We start from the raw sequence: 19,771 nt of genomic DNA, 5'->3' as shown, positions 1-19,771 counted from the left end.
AACCCTCACCACACCGAACTTGATGCACTTAACCGGCTAATACACTCGACTTACAACACTCTATATCCGGCAAGGACGGGGCCAATCTTCATAAAACACATAATCCATGGACGAGGTTAGATGATCCGTGCCGACTTATCTCTTGCTACCTCGTAGTCTTGGCCTGGCGGTGCTTGAAGGGCGATGGAGCGTTAGTACATCCTTACACGTCCAAGTCTCAAGAGGTACTGCCGGTGAACCACGGTGGTGATTGAAACTCTGACGTCATAATCCTTCGTTTTTCTTGACGAATTTAAAGTAGATTAAAATCAAAGAAAATGTATCTTTACGGATACTTATGTAATTTTATCTTTTTTTTGCGATGGTAAACCCATTGTATCACACTTAGAATTTACGTTTTCATCATTGCGTTTGCAAAAGTAATTTGAAAGCAAAAGGCTTTAAATACAAAAATACATTAGCTGCATAACAACAAATAATCAAAACAAAGAACATAATCTACAAGCACATAACAAAAAGGGAAATATGATAAAAGAAAGAAAAGCAAACATGAAAACAAATCATTACAAAAATAAGGACTACGACACATGTGTTTACATATAAACTAACGAATCGGAAAGAAATTTCTTGCTGTAAGATTCCTTGTCTAAGTACAAAAAAAAAAAAAGTTACCATAAATTGCTGTTCAAATCAAATGTTTCCCGTATTTCATGGCATGCCACAATTAAGAAAGTCCTACACATTATCTTTATATTAACGATCATGTCCTTCCTCTGGTACTCACGCTTCTGGAACAGATTATGTAACTGTACACAAAGGTAAATCTCACTGACTGGTGCATGGATTGACTCGTCTGACGGATCAGTTTCATGAAGTTGAGATTTGGCCATGATACGTGGACCACAAAAGTCATTTAGTAGTAGCCTGTCCACCAGCTGCACATTTCATGATTCATAAGCTTATAATAATTTCATAATTCATTATTCACTGGTATTTGGAAGGAGCTCAAACCATTCAGAATCATATTAAACAAAGACTTCCCAGATGACCCCACCTGACTCCCATCATAAGCATTCATTGTGTTTAACATGGCTGTCTTTTATCTCATTTTTCGTCCTTATCAAACAGTTCTACTATTACTGCACATGCCTTTTATTTTCAACAGACCGATCAGTGCTTTCCCCAACTATCAAGCTGAATTGATTTTACCACAATTTCTTGCCTAGTTTTATGGGCAAGCTGAAATATATATTAGGTTCTACATGCAGCTGAAGCTTTTAGCATCTTACTTTAACAAGAAAGGCTTTAGTATTTCAGTTATTTTAGTGTCAGTAAAATGATCGTGATATGTCGACATATTACGTTCTCATACACAAAGTGACGTATGAGACGTGGCAACGTTGTGATTGTTGTTGTGCCAGGTAAAGCTTGGAATAAAGGGACGCGCTAGCTGCTTACTTCTGTATCATTTATTTAGCTGGACTCTGCAGATATATGACACGACATGGATAAATGATAAAGGAGTGGGTGGGCAGCTAGCGCATCACTTTATTCCAGCCTCCTACCGGACAACAACCACAATGTTGCCACGTCTCACATGTCACGCTGTCAACATCTTTGGCTTATACGTTTCTTGTGTTGCGTACGAGAACGTAATGACAATATAATGACCATTTTGCTCCATGCTGCTTCCGTCCATGTCTGGGATATTCAGGAAGATCCTGTGTGAACCAGACCACTCCTCCTCCTGCCGATGTAGCTTTCTTCCGGTGAGCTGTTGTCCAACATGGCCTTCCTCACCCTCGCCCCGCTTATCGGACCCACACTGCGCGTGGTGATTTAATGCATTTATAGCTTTCTTATTGGAAACCATTTATCGTTGGATATCATTTATTGTTGGATATCATTCATCAATAAACTCAGCATTTCTACCAACGGCTCAGAGAGGATAAAGGAAAAATATTGATATGGTTTGAACATCTATTTTGAGATAAAATTGCACATATCTTTTTTATACAGAAATGAAAAGAGCAAATAATCTTATGTACAGACGGATAAAGCTTTCATACATATACACACTGCAATAAATTATTATCTTGATACAATGGAATGAAAGAAGTTTGAAGAAACCTTCAGAAGCATTCACATAACTTATGAATTCATTGCATTCACATAACTTATGAATTCATGCACTGGCCTAAATCTAACGACTTAGAAGAAACACAAGCACATTTCTCAGGCTTCATGTTTGAGTTGTGCGTCTCTGCCAAGGCGAGAGAGAGAATGGGAGTGGGAGAGAGATATGAGTATGGCACCAAGATCTTGTAAACCACATACGTGACTCAAGTCTGCCTCCTCGAACACCTGACCTTGTCTGCGACATATGTGGGAAGGGAGGGACTTATGACTATAGACTCTTCAACCAAAAGAACTCTTGGTCTGGAAAGATTATAAGAAGACTAATGAGATCACTATTCATAAAATCAGGTTCTCTTCTGCAACGTAGGAATCGACATTTATGATAAGGAACATCTAACACTTTATACTTCATTTTTTTTTGTGATGCCGCAAAGGTAGTATTCACATCCGACACTGTGGAAGGCTCAGACAAGACTATGAGGATTCCCAGGAGGCAATTGTCCTTAAACTTACACTTTGGTATCATCAAATACACAGTATGTCCTCTATATACAGACAACATCACACGACACATTGATAGATCTGGCTTGACTCGACGCTGGCGCGTGTGTACCGTTCTCAGGAATCGGGTGGACAGAGGACGCGCTCAGCTTGCCTTCGTCTCTCTGACGGCATTATGAGACCTACCTCAAGCCCAGGAGAACGAGACCAAACTCCTGGGTCTGGGGGGCGGCTTCGTGGTCTCAGCTCCTGAAACGGTGACACTTGAGTGCACCAAGCGTTGCCAGGGAGGAGGAGGAGGAGGAGGAGGGAACTAAGATGGGAGCTACCTGTAGGAGGCCGCGCGTCCAGGACGAACGTGGCCTGGTCTGGCTACCACAGGCGTGCCCCATCGGCCTGTAACCTGAGCTCTGTACCAGTTCAGATAATCGCAGCCTTTGCTCTGAGGCCCAGGGAAAGCCACACCTGGACAGCTTTGGTCTAGGCTGCCTGCTGAGCTGAAGACTTGCGCAGGAACTTGGTGACTCCAAATCCGCGGGCCTGTTTCAGCCGCCAGGCTCACCTCGAGGAGTCGACTAGCAATCACAGTAGCCCATCGCCCCGTGTGCCGGGGAGACGGGCCGAGAGGGTGCGCGTAAGGCACCCCATAGCTTCAGATAACTGGAGAGGTGATCGGGGAAGCGTAGATGTGGTCGGTGGGAGAGGAGGGAGCCAGGGTGGTGCTCGTCGAACCCGACCTGTCCAGCGAGACGTGGGCGTGTCGTCTTTCCGATCGCGGGGTGTTATCCACCTTGGGCGTGAGGGTGTGGGTGCCAGTGGCCAAGGCTGTGAGGTTGTAGCGGGGTGAGGGGCGGCCGTTCAGGGGCGGCAGACGACCCGGGCCTAGACTAGTGGGGCCGCTGATGACTGGCGGTTGTCGGCCGCTACCACCCCGCTCCAGGGACCTGTGGCGGCGGGGGGAGGGCGTCACCATCTCGTAGTGATGGTGGTCTGGCACTCCCTGTGAGGGGCGCGGCGACCCTAAGAGACGGGCGGCTCGGGGAGCCGTCACCACGCACCCGTCGGGAGCTACACGCTCGACCTCCGCCGCCTCGTCACCCGGAACGTAGCCGACGTTCTCGAAGCTCGCGGCGGGCGCTGGGCGAGGGCTGTGCTGGTCAAGGCGCGGGGTGAGGGTGGTATAGCCAGCGGTAGCGTAGCTGACGGTGCTGTAGTCGGCGTAGTCGTAGGTGTTGTCGTGAGGAGGGAGGAGATCCAGACGCACCGGCTTCTGTTCCATGGGCTGGCAGTGGTCGACGGTGTAGTGGTTGCCCTCCAGGGGCTTGATACCCGCCCAGAGCGCCCGGGACGGGCGGGTGTCCAGCTGGGGGACGGGGACGGGCGCCACGGACGGGGTCGGGTATAACACCGCCTCGCATCGCTCGAGACCCAGCGCCTTTTCCTTCTTGGCAAGGGCCACATCGCTCAGCGGCTTCAGCTTGCCCCTGGGGAAACAGAGAACCTGGGGTTAAGACATGGATACTAACGACGCAGGCGGATAAACTAAAGTTACAGAACAAGAACACGAGAGAACAAATACAGCATCAGCTGTTCTACGTGTGTTCACCTTCCACATCACAGAACAATAACCAAGCGTTAAACTTTTGTAACTCAGAATCATGAACAGTTTATAGAAAAGGGTAACTTAAATAGATCCTATGTCCTAAAAATACCTAAAGCCATACATTTAAGACCCACGAAAACTACATTCACAAATTCATCACTAAATTGGCAACTGGTTTCCAGAACTTTGCTGCTGGACAACAGGAAGACGATATTCTGTTTCCCTGAGCAGAGGGCGTCTGTCTGGAGGGCTGGGGAGAGGAAGACTTCGTCAAGCAGATCCTGGCTTCGTGTACAGACGGGTGCGATCAATGAGGAAGATCGGAGAGAGACGGAACATAAAGTTCCTTTGATACGTGAGGAAAGAAGTGCGCTGGTTAGCATCATCCACAGGAATAAGGAGCGTCGTGGTGTTACCTGGGGAGTGGGATTAGGTGCGCTGGTGTTATTTGGGGGTGTTGTGTTATCTGGGGGGAGAGGGAGGGATTGTGTTATTTGGGGAGTGGAATAGGGTAGGCTGTTGGTGTTGTGTGGGGAGGGTGGAGGCACGTCGACTGCTCTTATCTTGGGAGTGGGAGAGGGTAGGCTGGTGGCGTTATCTGGGAAGGGTGGAGGCATGTCGGCTGCTGCTATCTGGAGGAGGTGTGGCTTCGGGTGAGAGGGTGAGGTGGTCTCATAGCGGACGATTATCGCTCAGTTCCCAAACAAAGTCATATACTCTCGATAAGAGCTGTTATGGTGCTCAGGTTAGCTGCGTGTGAGGGAAGCCCTCACACGCAAGCCCTTCTGCTTTCTCTTTACTTGCTTCCTCAGGCATTCACAAGGCACTCCTATTCAGCACCCAATTCTTATTAAGAGAGCAAGCATTTTAAAGCTACATTACTCAAATCGAAAGAGTTTGAAGGGAAAATATAACGTCAGTATAGAGACTTTTCAAACGTGTCGCCCATTGGTCAAAATCATCCACTGAACCCCGATCATGAGCGTTGTTCAATGGCGGATCGAGTCTCGGCGATTTTCTTCGGATACAATAGAATGTCACTCGGGCACTCATGGCGCCTTTCCGTCTCCTCATGATCCTGTCGCACCTGGGCTCTCCCACCCGTCATCTGTCGCACCCAGGCACCTACGGTGGCTCACCCACCATCTGTCGCACCCGGGCACCCACGGTGGCTCTTTCACCCACCATCTTTCGCACCCAGGCACCCATGGTGGCTCTTTCACCCATCATCTGTCGCACCCAGGCACCCACGGTGGCTCACTTGACCCGTCATGATCCTGTCTCACCCTCATCATTACACAGCTCATTAACTACCCGTATGTACAGCGGACGAGCCGGGGTAGTGGCGGACGGTCGTTAATTAAGGGGTGGTGTTATCTAGAGGGGGGAAGGGAGGGTCTTTTCTCCAGCTATCGAGAGGCCCACACCATCTATCGGTCGTGTGACTAATGGAACGTCGCGGACTCGGCCTTGTCAAGATGTAATCGCGCGTCGAACTTGGCGAAACCTAAACAAAACCGAGTCCTACGCTGGTGCCACAGTAACTGCTGGCTTATCGTCTACTCCTGTTGGGCCAGCCTCTACCCGACATCAGATGCGTCTGCCTCAGGGATACTCAAAGATCAAATTCGGTCATCGCAGGTGTCGGCCTGTGAGGCAAATTGTATATTTCTTTTCCTCTCGTTGGGCGTAGTGGAGCGATGCAAATGTATTTACGAATGGAGCATCGCTTATGATACTTTGGACCTAACAGCTTGCTTGTCTGAAGATGAGTCTACGATGAGCACAGAGACTCCTCCGTGGCTCTACAAAATCAAATGAGACCATAGGCAAGTTGGTCGAGCATCGACCATCCACTAACATGTTTACCAAACTCATATTGGGAACCTTCCAATAGGCTAAGGAGCTCTAGGGAGTTCAGCAAGCCCTTCGTCAGGCTACAGCCCTAAGCAGGAGTGTACCGGGGCACATGGAAGCTGGTGGGACTTACTCTCTGTACTTGAGGAAGGCGATGGCCAGGATGATGCCCAGGAGGGTCGCAGCCACGCAGGAGGAGATGATCACCAGGAACCAGGTGTCGTCGATCAGCGGACCTGCGGAAGGGAGAGGAGATGAGTGAGTCTGGCTTAATAATCTCATGTTAATCAGTCTGGCTAAAACCAAGTAGTCCAGTCCATATATACGTCCACACACGCACATACACAGACATATACATATATTCACATTATGTACATGTGTATATATGTATATGTCTGCGTATGTATGTATATATATATGTATACGTTGAAATGTATAGGTATGCATAAGTGCGTGTGCGGACGTGCATGTATATGCATGTGCATGTGGGTGGGTTGGGCCATGAAATTCAGGAAGACAAATCGAACATACAACACTGATGTATTTTTGCTTTATTTCTTCATGGGGAAATAAGCTTGGGAGATGATATGAGGGAGGCTGGCATGGTCTGTGATGACGGCGCTTTGGACATGTCATGGAATCAACATGACAGACCAGAGTCATGGTTAACGACAGGGCGTAGTGAGGGTATGGCAGGGTAGAAGGAGGGTACGGCAGGGTAGAAGGAGGGTATGACAGGGTAGAAGGAGGGTACGGCTGGGTAGAAGGAGAGTGTGGCAGGGTAGAAGGAGGATATGGCAGGGTAGAAGGAGAGTATGGCAAGGTAGAAGGAAGGTATGGCAGGGTAGAAGGAGAGTATGGCAGGGTAGAAGGAAGGTATGGCAGGGTAGAAGAAGGGTATGACAAGGTAGAAGAAGGGCATGGCAGGATAGAAGGAGATTATGACAGGGTAGAAGGAGGGTATGGCAGGGTAGAAGGAGGGTATGGCAGGGTAGAAGGAGATTATGACAGAGTAGAAGGAGGGTATGGCAGGGTAGACGGAGGGTATGGCAAGGTACAAGGAAGCTATGGGAAGAAAGACGGATGGCTAGTCTTCGTCAGGAGGGAGACTGACGAGCCCCGTCAGTCGGCCCTTACGTAGACACACACACACACCTTCACCTTCAGGAGCAGGTCGGCCCACCAGAGGACATGGCGCAGATAACCCCTCCTCCTTCGTCCCATTGAGAAAGTCGACGAGAGGGGCGCAACCGTTCTAGTTTTTATACAGTGAGGCGAGCGAGGCTGGCTACCCCAAAGAAGACTATGAATACGATTAGCATTCACACGGGCGAGCGGTTAAAGCTCTACACAAATAAGATTACCGGTTCGCCCCGGACCCCTCGCAGCATACCAATGAAAATGGGAATCGCCATTGGTATTATCGCTTCGACATTTACTATTGGTAAATTCTCGGTGGGGACGCGAGTGTGTGTGTGTGTGTGTGTGTGTGTGTGTACGGCGTGGCAGCAGACCTGGCTCTGAGGCCGCCGCAGTGATTCGTATTGGGGAGGAGGAGGAGGAGGAGGAGGAGGAGGAGGGATATCTGGTCTTCTACGATCTTCAGCGCGTGACTAACTTGGGATCAATATCTTACCGATGCAAATCTACGACTTGTGCTGGAGTATACTGTCGCAAAATCCGTCAGAATCATAATGAATTACACTCATATTTACCCCCCAAACTTAGCACTACGTCAAATCGACAGTGAGAGAGGTGGGGAACGGGAGTGAATTCACAAACTTTATCATCCTCAATATGACTTGACGCCCGTCTTGTGTGAATTAAGTTCGGACGATCTATTGTGTCAAGGGGAGGCGCTGGGCGCCAATGGAGAGGCACCAGCCTGTTCCCATACGGGTGCAACAGTGTATGGCCTGGTAACCATCCCCAACCCCGACCCCTCACACAATACCCGCAGTTTGAGACAGGCTTTGATAAATGGTCTACTGGCGGCGGGGTGCTGAGGTGAGGCGAAGAGGCTGCTAGGATGGGGCGGGGAGCCTGGGGCGTGGCCTGGGGTGGGGCTTGACACAATAGCTCCAGCCCTCTGTTAAAAGAATTATGTGTCCTGACGGAAGCGGTGAATATTCCACCTAAGGAATATATATCGAATCTCAGCTCCAGCTGATCCTGTGTCGCATGCGGTAGCCGCAGGATACGTGCAGTTCCCGTAGAGTTGAGGCGCAAGGACATGTGTCCCCCCAGTTGAACCATCAGACGCATCTCTTCCCTGTTGCCAGTCAACACGACCCTCGCAGACCAAGGGGTCACTGTGGACCGGACGCCACACAGAGGGAAATCTAGTATATTATCTACGCCCCTGACGTTCACCACACCACTAGACACCCAGTGAGTAGATATGCCACTCATATGATCACGGTTCCCTAATATAGCAAAGAAAATCACTTATTGACGAGACAGCCCATAGAGAGTCCTCAATACTTAAGTTACTGACCACACATGTATATCCTCATACGAACGATTGTATCATAAAACTAACCGCTTACCGCTTCACAACATCCCACTACTGCTCTAGCCACATGCCACTCCAGTCGTCAAACTTTGGCTTGTAATATACCTCAGTCACTGAGGCCCCCCCCAGTCGCTGGGTCTTTTCTGTACACTCTGTGTCCTCCCTTTTGCGCCACCGTCCACAGGATTGGGTACGAATGCAGAGCACAAACTCGCCGCTCTTGCGAGGGGGAAAAGATCAGATCAATGCTGGCAGCCTATGACCCACAGGAGGAACTGACTGAGCCACAACTATCCACATCTAGACACCCAGCGTTGGATGCGTTACCCAGATACCAGAGACGCTGAGGTCGAACCCTGTCCGTCAACTGAAGCTGATGCACTCCTGACTTCATCATCATCCCTTCCAACCAGTTTAGGGGCCTTAACAAGCCAAAGGTCCTCTGGTCTATTTCCAAGCCCTTCTCTTCACAACCTACATGGTTGTTATCGGAGTTATCTAAATGAAAGGGGTGAAGGCAGGCTATTACTGAGTGATACAGGCAGACGACACTTAAACCACAGAAAAAGAAAAATTCAGGAAATGCCATATAAAAGACCTTTTTTTTTAGCTTCGTGGTTGAACTTAAAAGGGATCTTTTACCACGAGAGCAACGACTATTCATACCACGGAGGTCGGATGGGAGGCTATGGAACAGAGCTACAACCCAGAGCTGGACGATCCAATTAGGATGGAATAATTGAGGCGTAGAATGTCACGGTAAAATCCAGCATGGAGAAGGGGCGCGAGAGACGGCGTCTTGAGACGCACCAGTTTTCAAGCCGTCTTAAAAACACAAGTTCTCCTCCACCTTCTGCAGCGGCCTGAAGGAGGTGTACAGGGGGCTCCGTCACAAATCTTCCTCTCCCGCACACACTGGAGGACAGGCCTAAGAGGAAGGGGGCGCTCTGTGTGCGAGGAAATCAGTGTGGGCAACGTGGAGTCTCCCAGGGCGAACTGTGGTGTTGCTGGCAGTGTTGTGGGTGGGTGAGTTGAGGGAGGAGGAGGCGCCGCCGCTGCCTTATACCCCGTCAGCTGGACACTGGCGGCGAGTAAGGGGACGGCGCGACCACAGGCCAAGAAGACCTTGGGTTTATGGTGGCGAGGGTCCGTGACGAGAGAGAGAGAGAGAGAGAGAGAGAGAGAGAGAGAGAGAGAGAGAGAGAGGGAGAGCATCCTCCTCTAACACAGCTCTCTACCGCTAACATTGACCCGTGTTCCGCTGTAAACCTACCCGAAATGTCTCCATATTTGCAACCAATGCTGGGGCGGGTTAGCGCAAGCGCGGAACACCCCCCAACCACCAAATTCACGAGCGCTGAGCAACTGTGACCCGTTATAAATGGCTAGGTTTTCGTTAAGATAATGACCGGGTATTTGCCTCAGCGGCACCATTGCGGAAGGGCATCGTTTAACGCCGAGGGATCCAGGACAAATAACACTCTCAGTGGAGGTGGCAGGCCGTGGGCTGGGCTCGCGCCAGAGAGAGAGAGAGAGAGAGAGAGAGAGAGAGAGAGGGTGGGGGCTCCTCAGCGTGACGCCCTACCCAAACGTAAACAAAAGAGTTTCCTGGACGCAACAAACTCCATGGTCTTTTAAGGAGCTAAACAAGAAATGGGGAGAAATCTATAAGAGTCTACCAAATTCCTCCCTACTCAAAATTCAATATAAAAAAAATCAAGAGGCATCAATAGGAATATATCAATTTCTCCACACCTATAATACGAAGCAAAGATTATACTCGGACCTCAACATACGTGAGACAATGATACAAGAATTAAAGGGAGAAGGAAGATGGAAAAGACGAAAACCTTTCCATGCGGACGAAAGGTAATATGGATTCTTTCAGCTTACGTCAATGGCCTCGTGTGTCTGGAGGTGGCGAAGGGTGATTGGATGATCTAAGAGACATCCTTACAGCATTAGCCAATCAATCTGCCTATACAGACACACACACACAGCCGAGCCAAAACAGAGCGACTAGGAGAACAGTTCAACTGAGGACCTAGGAAAGTGATCACACAGGAATGTCCCTTGGAGCCGCTTTAACAGTGGGACTAGAAAACAGTTTGAACATAGGTGATCAAACAGGAGAGTCCCATAGACCCAGTAAAACAGAAGGAACAGAGAACAGTTTGAACAGAGGTGATCAAACAGGGGTGTTCCATAGATCCAGTAAAACAGAAGAAACAGGGAACAGTTTCAACAGAGGCGATGAAACAGGAGAGTCCCATAGACCCAGTAAAACAGAAGAAACAGAGAACAGTTTCAACAGAGGTCATCAAACAGGGGTGTCCATCCCATACAACCATTTCAACAGGACAAAGAGAGAAGTTTCAACTGAGGACCCAGGAGAGGAGAGTCAAACAGATGTTCCATAAAGACAGTTCAACGGAGAACATAGTCGTAAAATAGAACCCAGGGTGACCGTTCAACAGAACCTTAGATTACCAGTGCAGTACACTGACAACGGGGCCTGTGTGCCTCTTCTTACCCACCCAAAATCTTACAAAACTATGCAAAATCAAGTCTGGAAACTAAGACAGCGGACGACAGCCCCTATCCAAATGCTGTGGTGGTAAAAACGGTAAAACAGAAGCCACAGGAATGCTGCGGCGGTGAACAGCAGCCAAGGAAATGCTGTGCTGAGGCAGACGAAAGACCAGCTCTCTCCACACTGACACTGGACACCTATTTAGCCAGAGGTGTGGGCTATGAGGAGCACCCGCTCTGCCTGTATCACGTTGGCCGCTTATCCTGCTACCCTGGGAGGGAAGGATCAAATTGCCCCCTCGCCCGATGGTCAGGTCTACGTGCATAATTACCCGAATCACACACCTGACTCACTAGCACTGGCTCCCTAACCACCACACACACCCGACTCACTAGCACTCGGTGTCTCTCTCTAACCCCACCATACCTGACCCAGCATCACAGCTTCTCTCTCTCTCTCTCTCTCTCTCTCTCTCTCTCTCTCTCTCCCAACACTACACCTGACGACATCTGACTCCCTCACCATACTCTTGACCCAAAACTGGCTTAATTTTCTACATACCTGAACAAACACTGGCTTTCTCACCACACACATGACCCATCACTTATCTCTTCACACCTCACTCCCACCACTATCTCTTCACACCACACACCTGACCCCACCACTATCTCCTTACACCACACACCTGACTCCACCTCTATCTCTTCACACCACACACCTGACCCCACCACTATCTCCTCACACCACACATATGACTCAACACTATCTCCTCACACAACACACCTGACCCCACCACTATCTCCTCACACCACACATATGACTCAACACTATCTCCTCACACCACACACCTGACCCCACCACTATCTCCTCACACCACACACCTGACCCCACCACTATCTCCTCACACCACACACCTGACCCCACCACTATCTCCTCACACCACACACCTGACCCCACCACTATCTCCTCACACCACACACCTGACCCCACCACTATTTCCTCACACCACACACCTGACCCCACCACTATCGCCTCACACCACACACCTGACCCCACCACTATCTCCTCACACCACACACCTGACCCCACCACTATCTCTTCACACCACACACCTGACCCCACCACTATCTCCTCACACCACACCACCATCTCACACCACACACCTGATACACACCTGACCCCACCACTATCTCCTCACACCACACACCTGACCACACCACCATCTCCTCACACCACACACCTGACCCCACCACTATCGCCTCACACCACACACCTGACCCCACCACTATCTCCTCACACCACACCACCATCTCACACCACACACCTGACACACACCTGACCCCACCACTATCTCCTCACACCACACACCTGACCACACCACCATCTCCTCACACCACACACCTGACCCCACCACTATCGCCTCACACCACACACCTGACCCCACCACTATCTCCTCACACCACACACCTGACCCCACCACTATCTCTTCACACCACACACCTGACCCCACCACTATCTCTTCACACCACACACCTGACCCCACCACTATCTCTTCACACCACACACCTGACCCCACCACTATCGCCTCACACCACACACCTGAACCACTACTCATCCCCGCATCTAACACACCCCAACCCACACTGCAGGAAAAAATCATGAAGTGAAAGAGAACTGAACACCCATTCTTCCCCTTCGGTACATAACTCCGCTTTCCAGAACTGGATTCGTTCCTGGAGCAACACTGCCCAGACAGCCATGGGTAAAGGGGGAGGAATAGAGGCAGAGAGAGGAGCATCGTCTCACTTACTTACGATTACCTACGACGCGAGTTTGCCCAAGAGGTAAATCAAGCACGTGAAGAACTGATCACATCCGCGAGAGATGGTACGACTGTTGAGCAAGACGGTACGACCCTTGGGTGGTGATTGGTTTGGTCTTCTGGCCTGACCCCATTAGGGGAGGGTCAAGTTAAAATATATATATGGTCAGGGGATCATATCCAAAGGTCGCACAGTAGTGGTTCAAGAGTCGTACAGTGGTGTTTCAAGGGTCGTACAGTAGTGGTTCAAGGGTCGTACAGTGGTGTTTCAAGGGTCGTACAGTGGTTTCAAGGGTCGTACAGTGGTATTTCAAGGGTCGTATAGTGGTGCTTCAAGGGCCGTACAGTGGTTTCAAGGGTCGTACAGTGGTGTTTCAAGGGTCGTACAGTGGTGGTTTAAGGGTCACACCATTCGCACTTCAAGGTGTGCAGGTGTCGCACGGTTTTAGAAGCGTCGCACCATCGTGCGAAAAAAAGGGAGGGAGGTGGGGGGCGTAGGTGAACAAACCCGAACCCCGTAAACGTCTTTTATTAACCACACACACACATCACAAGGTACGGGCGGGGCTGGCACAGACCCCCTGCTGCTGACGTTCCCCCATCGAAGCGGGTTCGACATCTTGGGGCGAAATATCGAGACGACCTTTAAAAAGCTGTCGCCCTCAGCCTGAGATAAACATCGACGACTCATCCCAGACCTTGGCCCTGTCATGGACGAAATAATTAGTGTGTGAAAAAGTTTTACCCATATTTTTTTTTCTCTCTCCCCTTTTTCAATCTTCCTCCATCTTCTGTTCTTTTCCTTTATTCCCTGTCTTTATCATCTCTTCTCTTTTTTTCCCCCAATCTTGATACAATGCGGATAAAATACCCGGCATTACGTTAAGGTCTGATGTACGGTCGACATTAAATGCCGTTTTATAGGGCATTTATTCGATACACTGTTGTTAAGATGGCATTATGCAACGGTTACTGCCGATTACAAAAAATATCGGATTATCGGTCATACACCGATGACGGTTTTGAGACTAATGCGATCAACTATAATCACATTATAATCAGGCGGCAATGACGAAATTTCTCGATATACAAAAACGGATAATCAGGTCAAACGATCGAGATAAATTCACTTGATTCTCCTGTATCCAGGGTAATACCAGAATCTATCACGTCGAGGTTATAAAGGATCCAGCACTATATCAGCACTATAAACGACATGGATAGACCGCCAGAGCATTAAAAAAAAAGGCGCGTATATATATACTTCCATTGGAAATGGATTAGGCAGGAACCTCATACAGTGTTGGATTCCATTTAACTGGTTCAAGAGCGTGTAAACTGGTGTCATGTGATCCTCAGAAACAGCGAGGGAACGAGATATACCCCTTACGGTCCGCCCAGAAGGCCTGGGCTCCTCTACCGAACTCCCTCCCTCGGTCGCTGGACTTATATCCACTTTTCACAGTAAATAAAGACATTAATCAAGGCCACTGCAGGAGGCACTACGAGGACGGGAAGGAACGGGACCAAGGGGAAGACTGCGGGAGCTGGAAATGGAAGAGGAGGGGGGTGTTGGGTGGAATAGGGGAAAAGGTCAAAGGGTGGATGATGTTAGACACAGGTTCAGGCGACAATCACAGATAATCACCTGATGAGCTGAGACTTATCAAGACTTCCAGGGTTGTAATCAAGGTCCCGTCTGCTGGTCTTCGTTTTCTACTTTTTTTTGTGTGTGTTCCTTCCTTTTATTACCGATCGCGTGAGGCTGCGTCCCGCGGCTGCGGCGCGTTCGTGGAGAGGAAGGCTTTTTTGGGGGGTGGAGCACTGAGGTTTGTCACGTCGGACAAGTGGATGAGACGGGCGTTCTCGGGGGAGGGTCTCGTCTGGCAAGGCGGTGGATGAGTGAGACGAGGGGGTGTATGCAGGAGGACGTGGAGGGGAGCACAGCCACGGTAGACGTGGCTGGTGGCCACGGCTAGGGCCAGGTAGACACACGGCCGTGTCGAGGCTCGTGTTTCGGACGAGGCCCGAGGCGTCCAGCAGCGATCCGAACGCTTCCACGCTTCGCCACTCTGTTTACACCCGAGTAAACTTCAAACATACCTTGAGTTTTGCCTCTTGTGCCAGCTGGAGGAGCCATGGAGTGATCGTAGTCACCACTGAGGCATTTCCGAAGCCCAGAGACGACCCGAGGAGCATCTAAACTGCCCCGGGAATATACTGGCTGGCACCCAGCGTCGACCCCGTTAGAGGGACGAGTCCTGCAGCTAGCCATTACCCGTGTCGTAAGGTTTACAACTCTATCGCTCGGCCCCAAGTCAACCGGAACGATTTAACATGTTGGGGACGATCTATCATTGTAGGTGCGGCGTGAAACAAACGATGTGGCCGTAGGTGCGCGGGGGTCAGGGCAGGCAACACCTCCCTTCCTTGTCTCCTGCCTAATCCCAAGCCCAACGCGGGCTTGTACCTGCCACAGGACCCACAGCCACCGCCTCCCATGACAGCAGCAGGTGCAGCAATAACAAAGGGCCAGGACACGCTATGCCTCATCTTTACGCTATGGTGAATACCGAAGCTCAGGTCTACAAGGTCCTCGTTCGCCCGTCCCTACGGGAGGAAAAAAGAGAGAGATGCGACATCGAGTCGGTCTCCTCGCTGGCCGCCGACACTCACCGTGCGACGTCGCTGGTGATGCTGCTGCTGCTGCCGTCATCCTCCCACCCTCCTCCTCCTCCTCCTCCTCCCACGTGCATTACATGGGCGTTTGAAGGGAAAAGGGGGGCGGGAAGCACCCCTTCTCCCCCCACACACCAACAGGCCACTTGGGGGTGATAGAAGGAGGGGTGTGGGGGGGACACAACAGGGAGGGGATGGGTGCTAATAAACACAGTCCAGCTGTGATTACGGTTCATATCAAGAGCTCCGTAAACCCCGCCACTACTTACTGTAGCGCAGATCTCCCCATCGGAGGCGTGTGCGTCTGGCCTCGCTCACACTACTGTCAGGAACGTCGTTGGCAATGGCTCCTGACGCCGTGGTCGCCGGTGGATGCTGACACTACGGCCAGGGGAAGAACCCCCCGTGAACCACAGCAGCGTCAGGAGGAGCACCGGCCCCCAATCCTGAGGGGCGCGGGGCGCCGTGGGAGCTAGCGAGTTCTTCAGGAGGTAGGATTACCTCAGCCGACCCATAGAAGACCGAGACTTGACGATGCCCTTGTGAAGCGGTGGCGCAGCTTGTGCCCCTCCAGAGGAAGCGGTGTGACGTGAAAGGAAACTTGGTCTAATTGCCTACGGCCGGAAGTGCCCGGACGCTCTCCTCTCTCTCTCTCTCTCTCTCTCTCTCTCTCTCTCTCTCTCTCTCTCTCTCCTTTTCAAGCATCTCATCACAACAGAGTCGAGAATCGCTGGAAAGAAGACCCCTCCCAAATAAAATAGTCTCTACATCTTTCCCAAACCGTGTATCGAAATGAAGAGCTTCGGTAATCAGACGATGAGACGTCATTTGTGTTCGAAAAGGTTTTGGAAAGACAACAGGATGAAAACCAACCCCCCACGAATCCAAGGCTTTTGGAAACGCCGCAAACGATCTATTGGGAAATACCGAAAACAGCGCCAGTATCCATACGACCTTTTTACAGGTGAGACAAATACGGGAGGACATACAACGAGAAGCGAATGTCATCCAGCCCTTAGAGACAATAGCAGAAACCTCCTCCGTTCTCTTATGGTCGACCGGCATGAGGTTGCTGCCTCGAAAATCGTTACAAAGGCTCTGTTGAGGGATAGCTCTATTTGCCCCCCCTCGGACTCAAAAAACGTTTACAATGGGTCACAAGCTGGAAGGGGGGAGGGTGAGGGGGGCACTGGAGGCGGCGAAGCGTGGCACACACACACACACACACACACACACACACACACACACACACACACACACACACACACAGAGTCCTCTTCTGACGAAGGGGACGGAGGCGAGTCCTGTGGTGCTGGAGCCAGCAGGAGGCCAATCAAACACCAGCGGCAGGAGGGATGGCGAGTCTGTAAACCCAGAGACAAACCTGAGGATCTTCCTCCTTCAGGAGGCTGTGCGTTCCTCTGATTCCAGTCTATTGGGCCGAGGCAAACTTGCTTCCAAGAACGAGAAAGGAAGCCATCTGGAACTGAAGAGACAAAATATACTCCACAATAAGAACAAAAGACAACACGATTTTCTAGAAATGGCCCACAAGATGACGAGTCTAAATGATGAAAGATTCGGGTCCTGGAGTTAAGCGTCCATGTTAGGAAGAGGCTGGTGTGTGTGTGTGTGTGTGTGTGTGTGTGTGTGTGTGTGTGTGTGTGTGTGTGTACGGCCTAGCCCGTCCAGGGACCCCCTGAGGGTTACGTCTCGTAGAATGGCACATCCAGGTGATTACCAGTGTGAAGGACCACCCCCAGCTCCTCAGAGAGAGAGAGAGAGAGAGAGAGAGAGAGAGAGAGAGAGAGAGAGAGAGAGAGAGAGAGAGAGAGAGACCCCCCACCGCCGACTAGTGCAGTATCCCTCCACCTATACACCCAGAGAACGACATTATAAAAAGAGAAGGGGAAGAGGAGGAGAGAGGGAGAGAGGGGGCGTCTTGTGGTGCTCGGTTATAAAAGACTTCTAACACAGCCGTTGCTACAAAAGCCTCCTCTCTCTCTCTCTCTCTCTCTCTCTCTCTCTCTCTCTCTCTCTCTCTCTCTCTCTCTCTCTCTCTCTCTCCTGCCCCAGCCAAGCTTTTCACCTACCCCGCGCCCCCCCTCAGCTCCGCCCCGCCCCGCCGGCCCAGCTGGTGGTCGCTGGCCCCTACGCTGTATCATACACCCCGATACCACCGGGGCATCTCCCCCCCACCCCTACCCCCCCTGCTGTGTCACAGTAACAGCCGACAGCACTCCGATGAACCGATACCAAGGCCGATATACTAATGGCCACCCCACCCCCCCTCCGATAGTTTCGGGGACGATAACTCCCGCGGACCAATATCGTCCATCCCAATTACGATAGCACGATGGACAGATATCGTCCGGGGGGCCGAATACACGTTGGTTGAAGGTGGCCATCTTGGCTCCTGAGTCGCCTTTGTTGCTATTAACTTCGCTTGGTTGAGCTATTAACCCGCCTCGCCCCGTAATCTGCATATCAATACGGCGAGTCAGGACCCTCGAGCTTTCCTGTGACCACTCGGGATGGGGGCCATGGGGCGGGGCGGGGCGAGGGATGCGTCATGGGGCACGGCAGAAATGGGGGGGGGGGCTTCTTACGAGGCTGGGTTGGGAGGGAGGCGTAAGAACAAAACAGATGAGAGGTCACAGGGCGAGCTAGGCAGGGTCACAGACCGGCTATAATCAAGGTCACAGTAAACGCCGATAAAGCCAGTGGAAAGTGATAAGAAGAGGTCAAGGGTCAGCTTATCAAAGTAAGTCAGGTTCATATCAATATAATTTCTTCCAATTATCAAAGGAACGTCACTCCAGGTTGAGCAAAGTCAAGCCTAAACACAGACGTCTGGAAAGGATGTGATAACGCTTATCAAAACTTGATATATATATATATATATATATATATATATATATATATATATATATATATATATATATATATATATAGGAAAGGTCTGTGGGGCCTGGTTGTGGAGGATGGGGTGGGGTCATCTGTAAACCCAGCTCAGCCAACTCCATATACTGGTGATCAGACGGAACAGGCATATTGTTTAAGTGTTTAAGAAAGAATCAAGGAGCATTTCAAACACTCAGAGCATAGCAGAAGCGAGAGCAAAGGGGACGCTCACTGGAAGGAGGGTTAAAATAAAAAAAGAGATCTGTTTTCTCTGGGATGGGCTGCAGCAAGGCATGAGAACAAAGGACAAGTCTGGGGTTTTAGAGAGAAGCATTAAGCGAGCAAGGATCAGAACTACCTTAGAGGCGGTATATACCCTCAGGACAAGAGGAGGTATGCCATATGAGCCATGCCCATCGTCCTCTACGAGAATATCCAGAGAAGGACACAGGTTCGCTGGAGGGAGGAGGTGAAGACGAGTTAGTAGAGTCAAGAGGAAATGAATGGACTTAACAAGGTGGCTTTATCTGTTGGGAGTGTCAGGGATACAATGTGGTCAGCTCTGAGAACAAGGAGAAAACGTTGAATTCCAGAGAGTTACTGGAACGTTTAGCTCCAAAGAGTTACTGGAATGTTCAGTTCCAGAGAGTTACTGGAATATTCAATTCTAGAAAGTAACTGGAGTGTTCAATTTCAGGGAGTTACTGGAATGTTCAGTTCCAGAGAGTTACTGGAATATTCAATTCTAGAAAGTAACTGGAGTGTTCAATTTCAGGGAGTTACTTGAAAGTTCAGTTCCAGAGAGTTACTGGAATTATTATTACTTACGAAACAGAAATAGTTAAGAGTAGATGTTACATTAGTACCCATTCTTCCCATGAGGGTGTGAGTGATTCAAAGAATATGAGCTTGGCAGGGCTTCCTGGAATTAATCAAGGGAGAGACAAATTGAGAAAAAGGAAGGACTTTCATGACCTGATACTCACTCTCCCTCGTTGATGCAACAGGTACCAAAACAAGGGAGATTAAGCCATGACTAGGTGAAGGAGGGGAAGGTGGGTGAGGATGTAAAATGGAGGCAGGATTCCTTCCCAGGCAAGATAAACCTCTACTATATGATCAGCACAGCTGGAGTCATAATGTCATTATCATACAACCCCAGGACTCCTTTTACGAGGCTCCTGGAGCTCCTCAAGGTTGCACTCCACGCGGGAGCAA

The 19,771-nt window shown here is 50.2% G+C and overlaps 1 protein-coding gene across 4 annotated transcripts in view; it reads right to left on the bottom strand.

The window, feature by feature from the left end:
• Window positions 1–1,966: 1,966 nt before the first annotated feature.
• Window positions 1,967–19,771, bottom strand: part of LOC139765117 (uncharacterized) — a 246,508-nt gene continuing 228,703 nt past the window's right edge. For all 4 annotated transcript variants that reach the window (XM_071692304.1, XM_071692303.1, XM_071692306.1 and 1 more), the window contains 2 exons: window positions 6,234–6,336; window positions 1,967–4,124 (listed from right to left, as the gene is read on the bottom strand). In XM_071692304.1, coding sequence (XP_071548405.1) covers window positions 3,293–4,124; window positions 6,234–6,336 — 935 coding nt within the window. In that variant the 3' untranslated portion in view covers window positions 1,967–3,292. The remainder of the gene's footprint in view (window positions 4,125–6,233; window positions 6,337–19,771) is intronic.

Source organism: Panulirus ornatus, chromosome 52 (genome assembly GCF_036320965.1).
Source record: "Panulirus ornatus isolate Po-2019 chromosome 52, ASM3632096v1, whole genome shotgun sequence".
Lineage (NCBI taxonomy): Eukaryota > Metazoa > Arthropoda > Malacostraca > Decapoda > Palinuridae > Panulirus > Panulirus ornatus.
The sequence above is the reverse complement of the archived record's forward strand: the minus strand, read 5'-3'. Positions and strand labels throughout refer to the sequence as shown.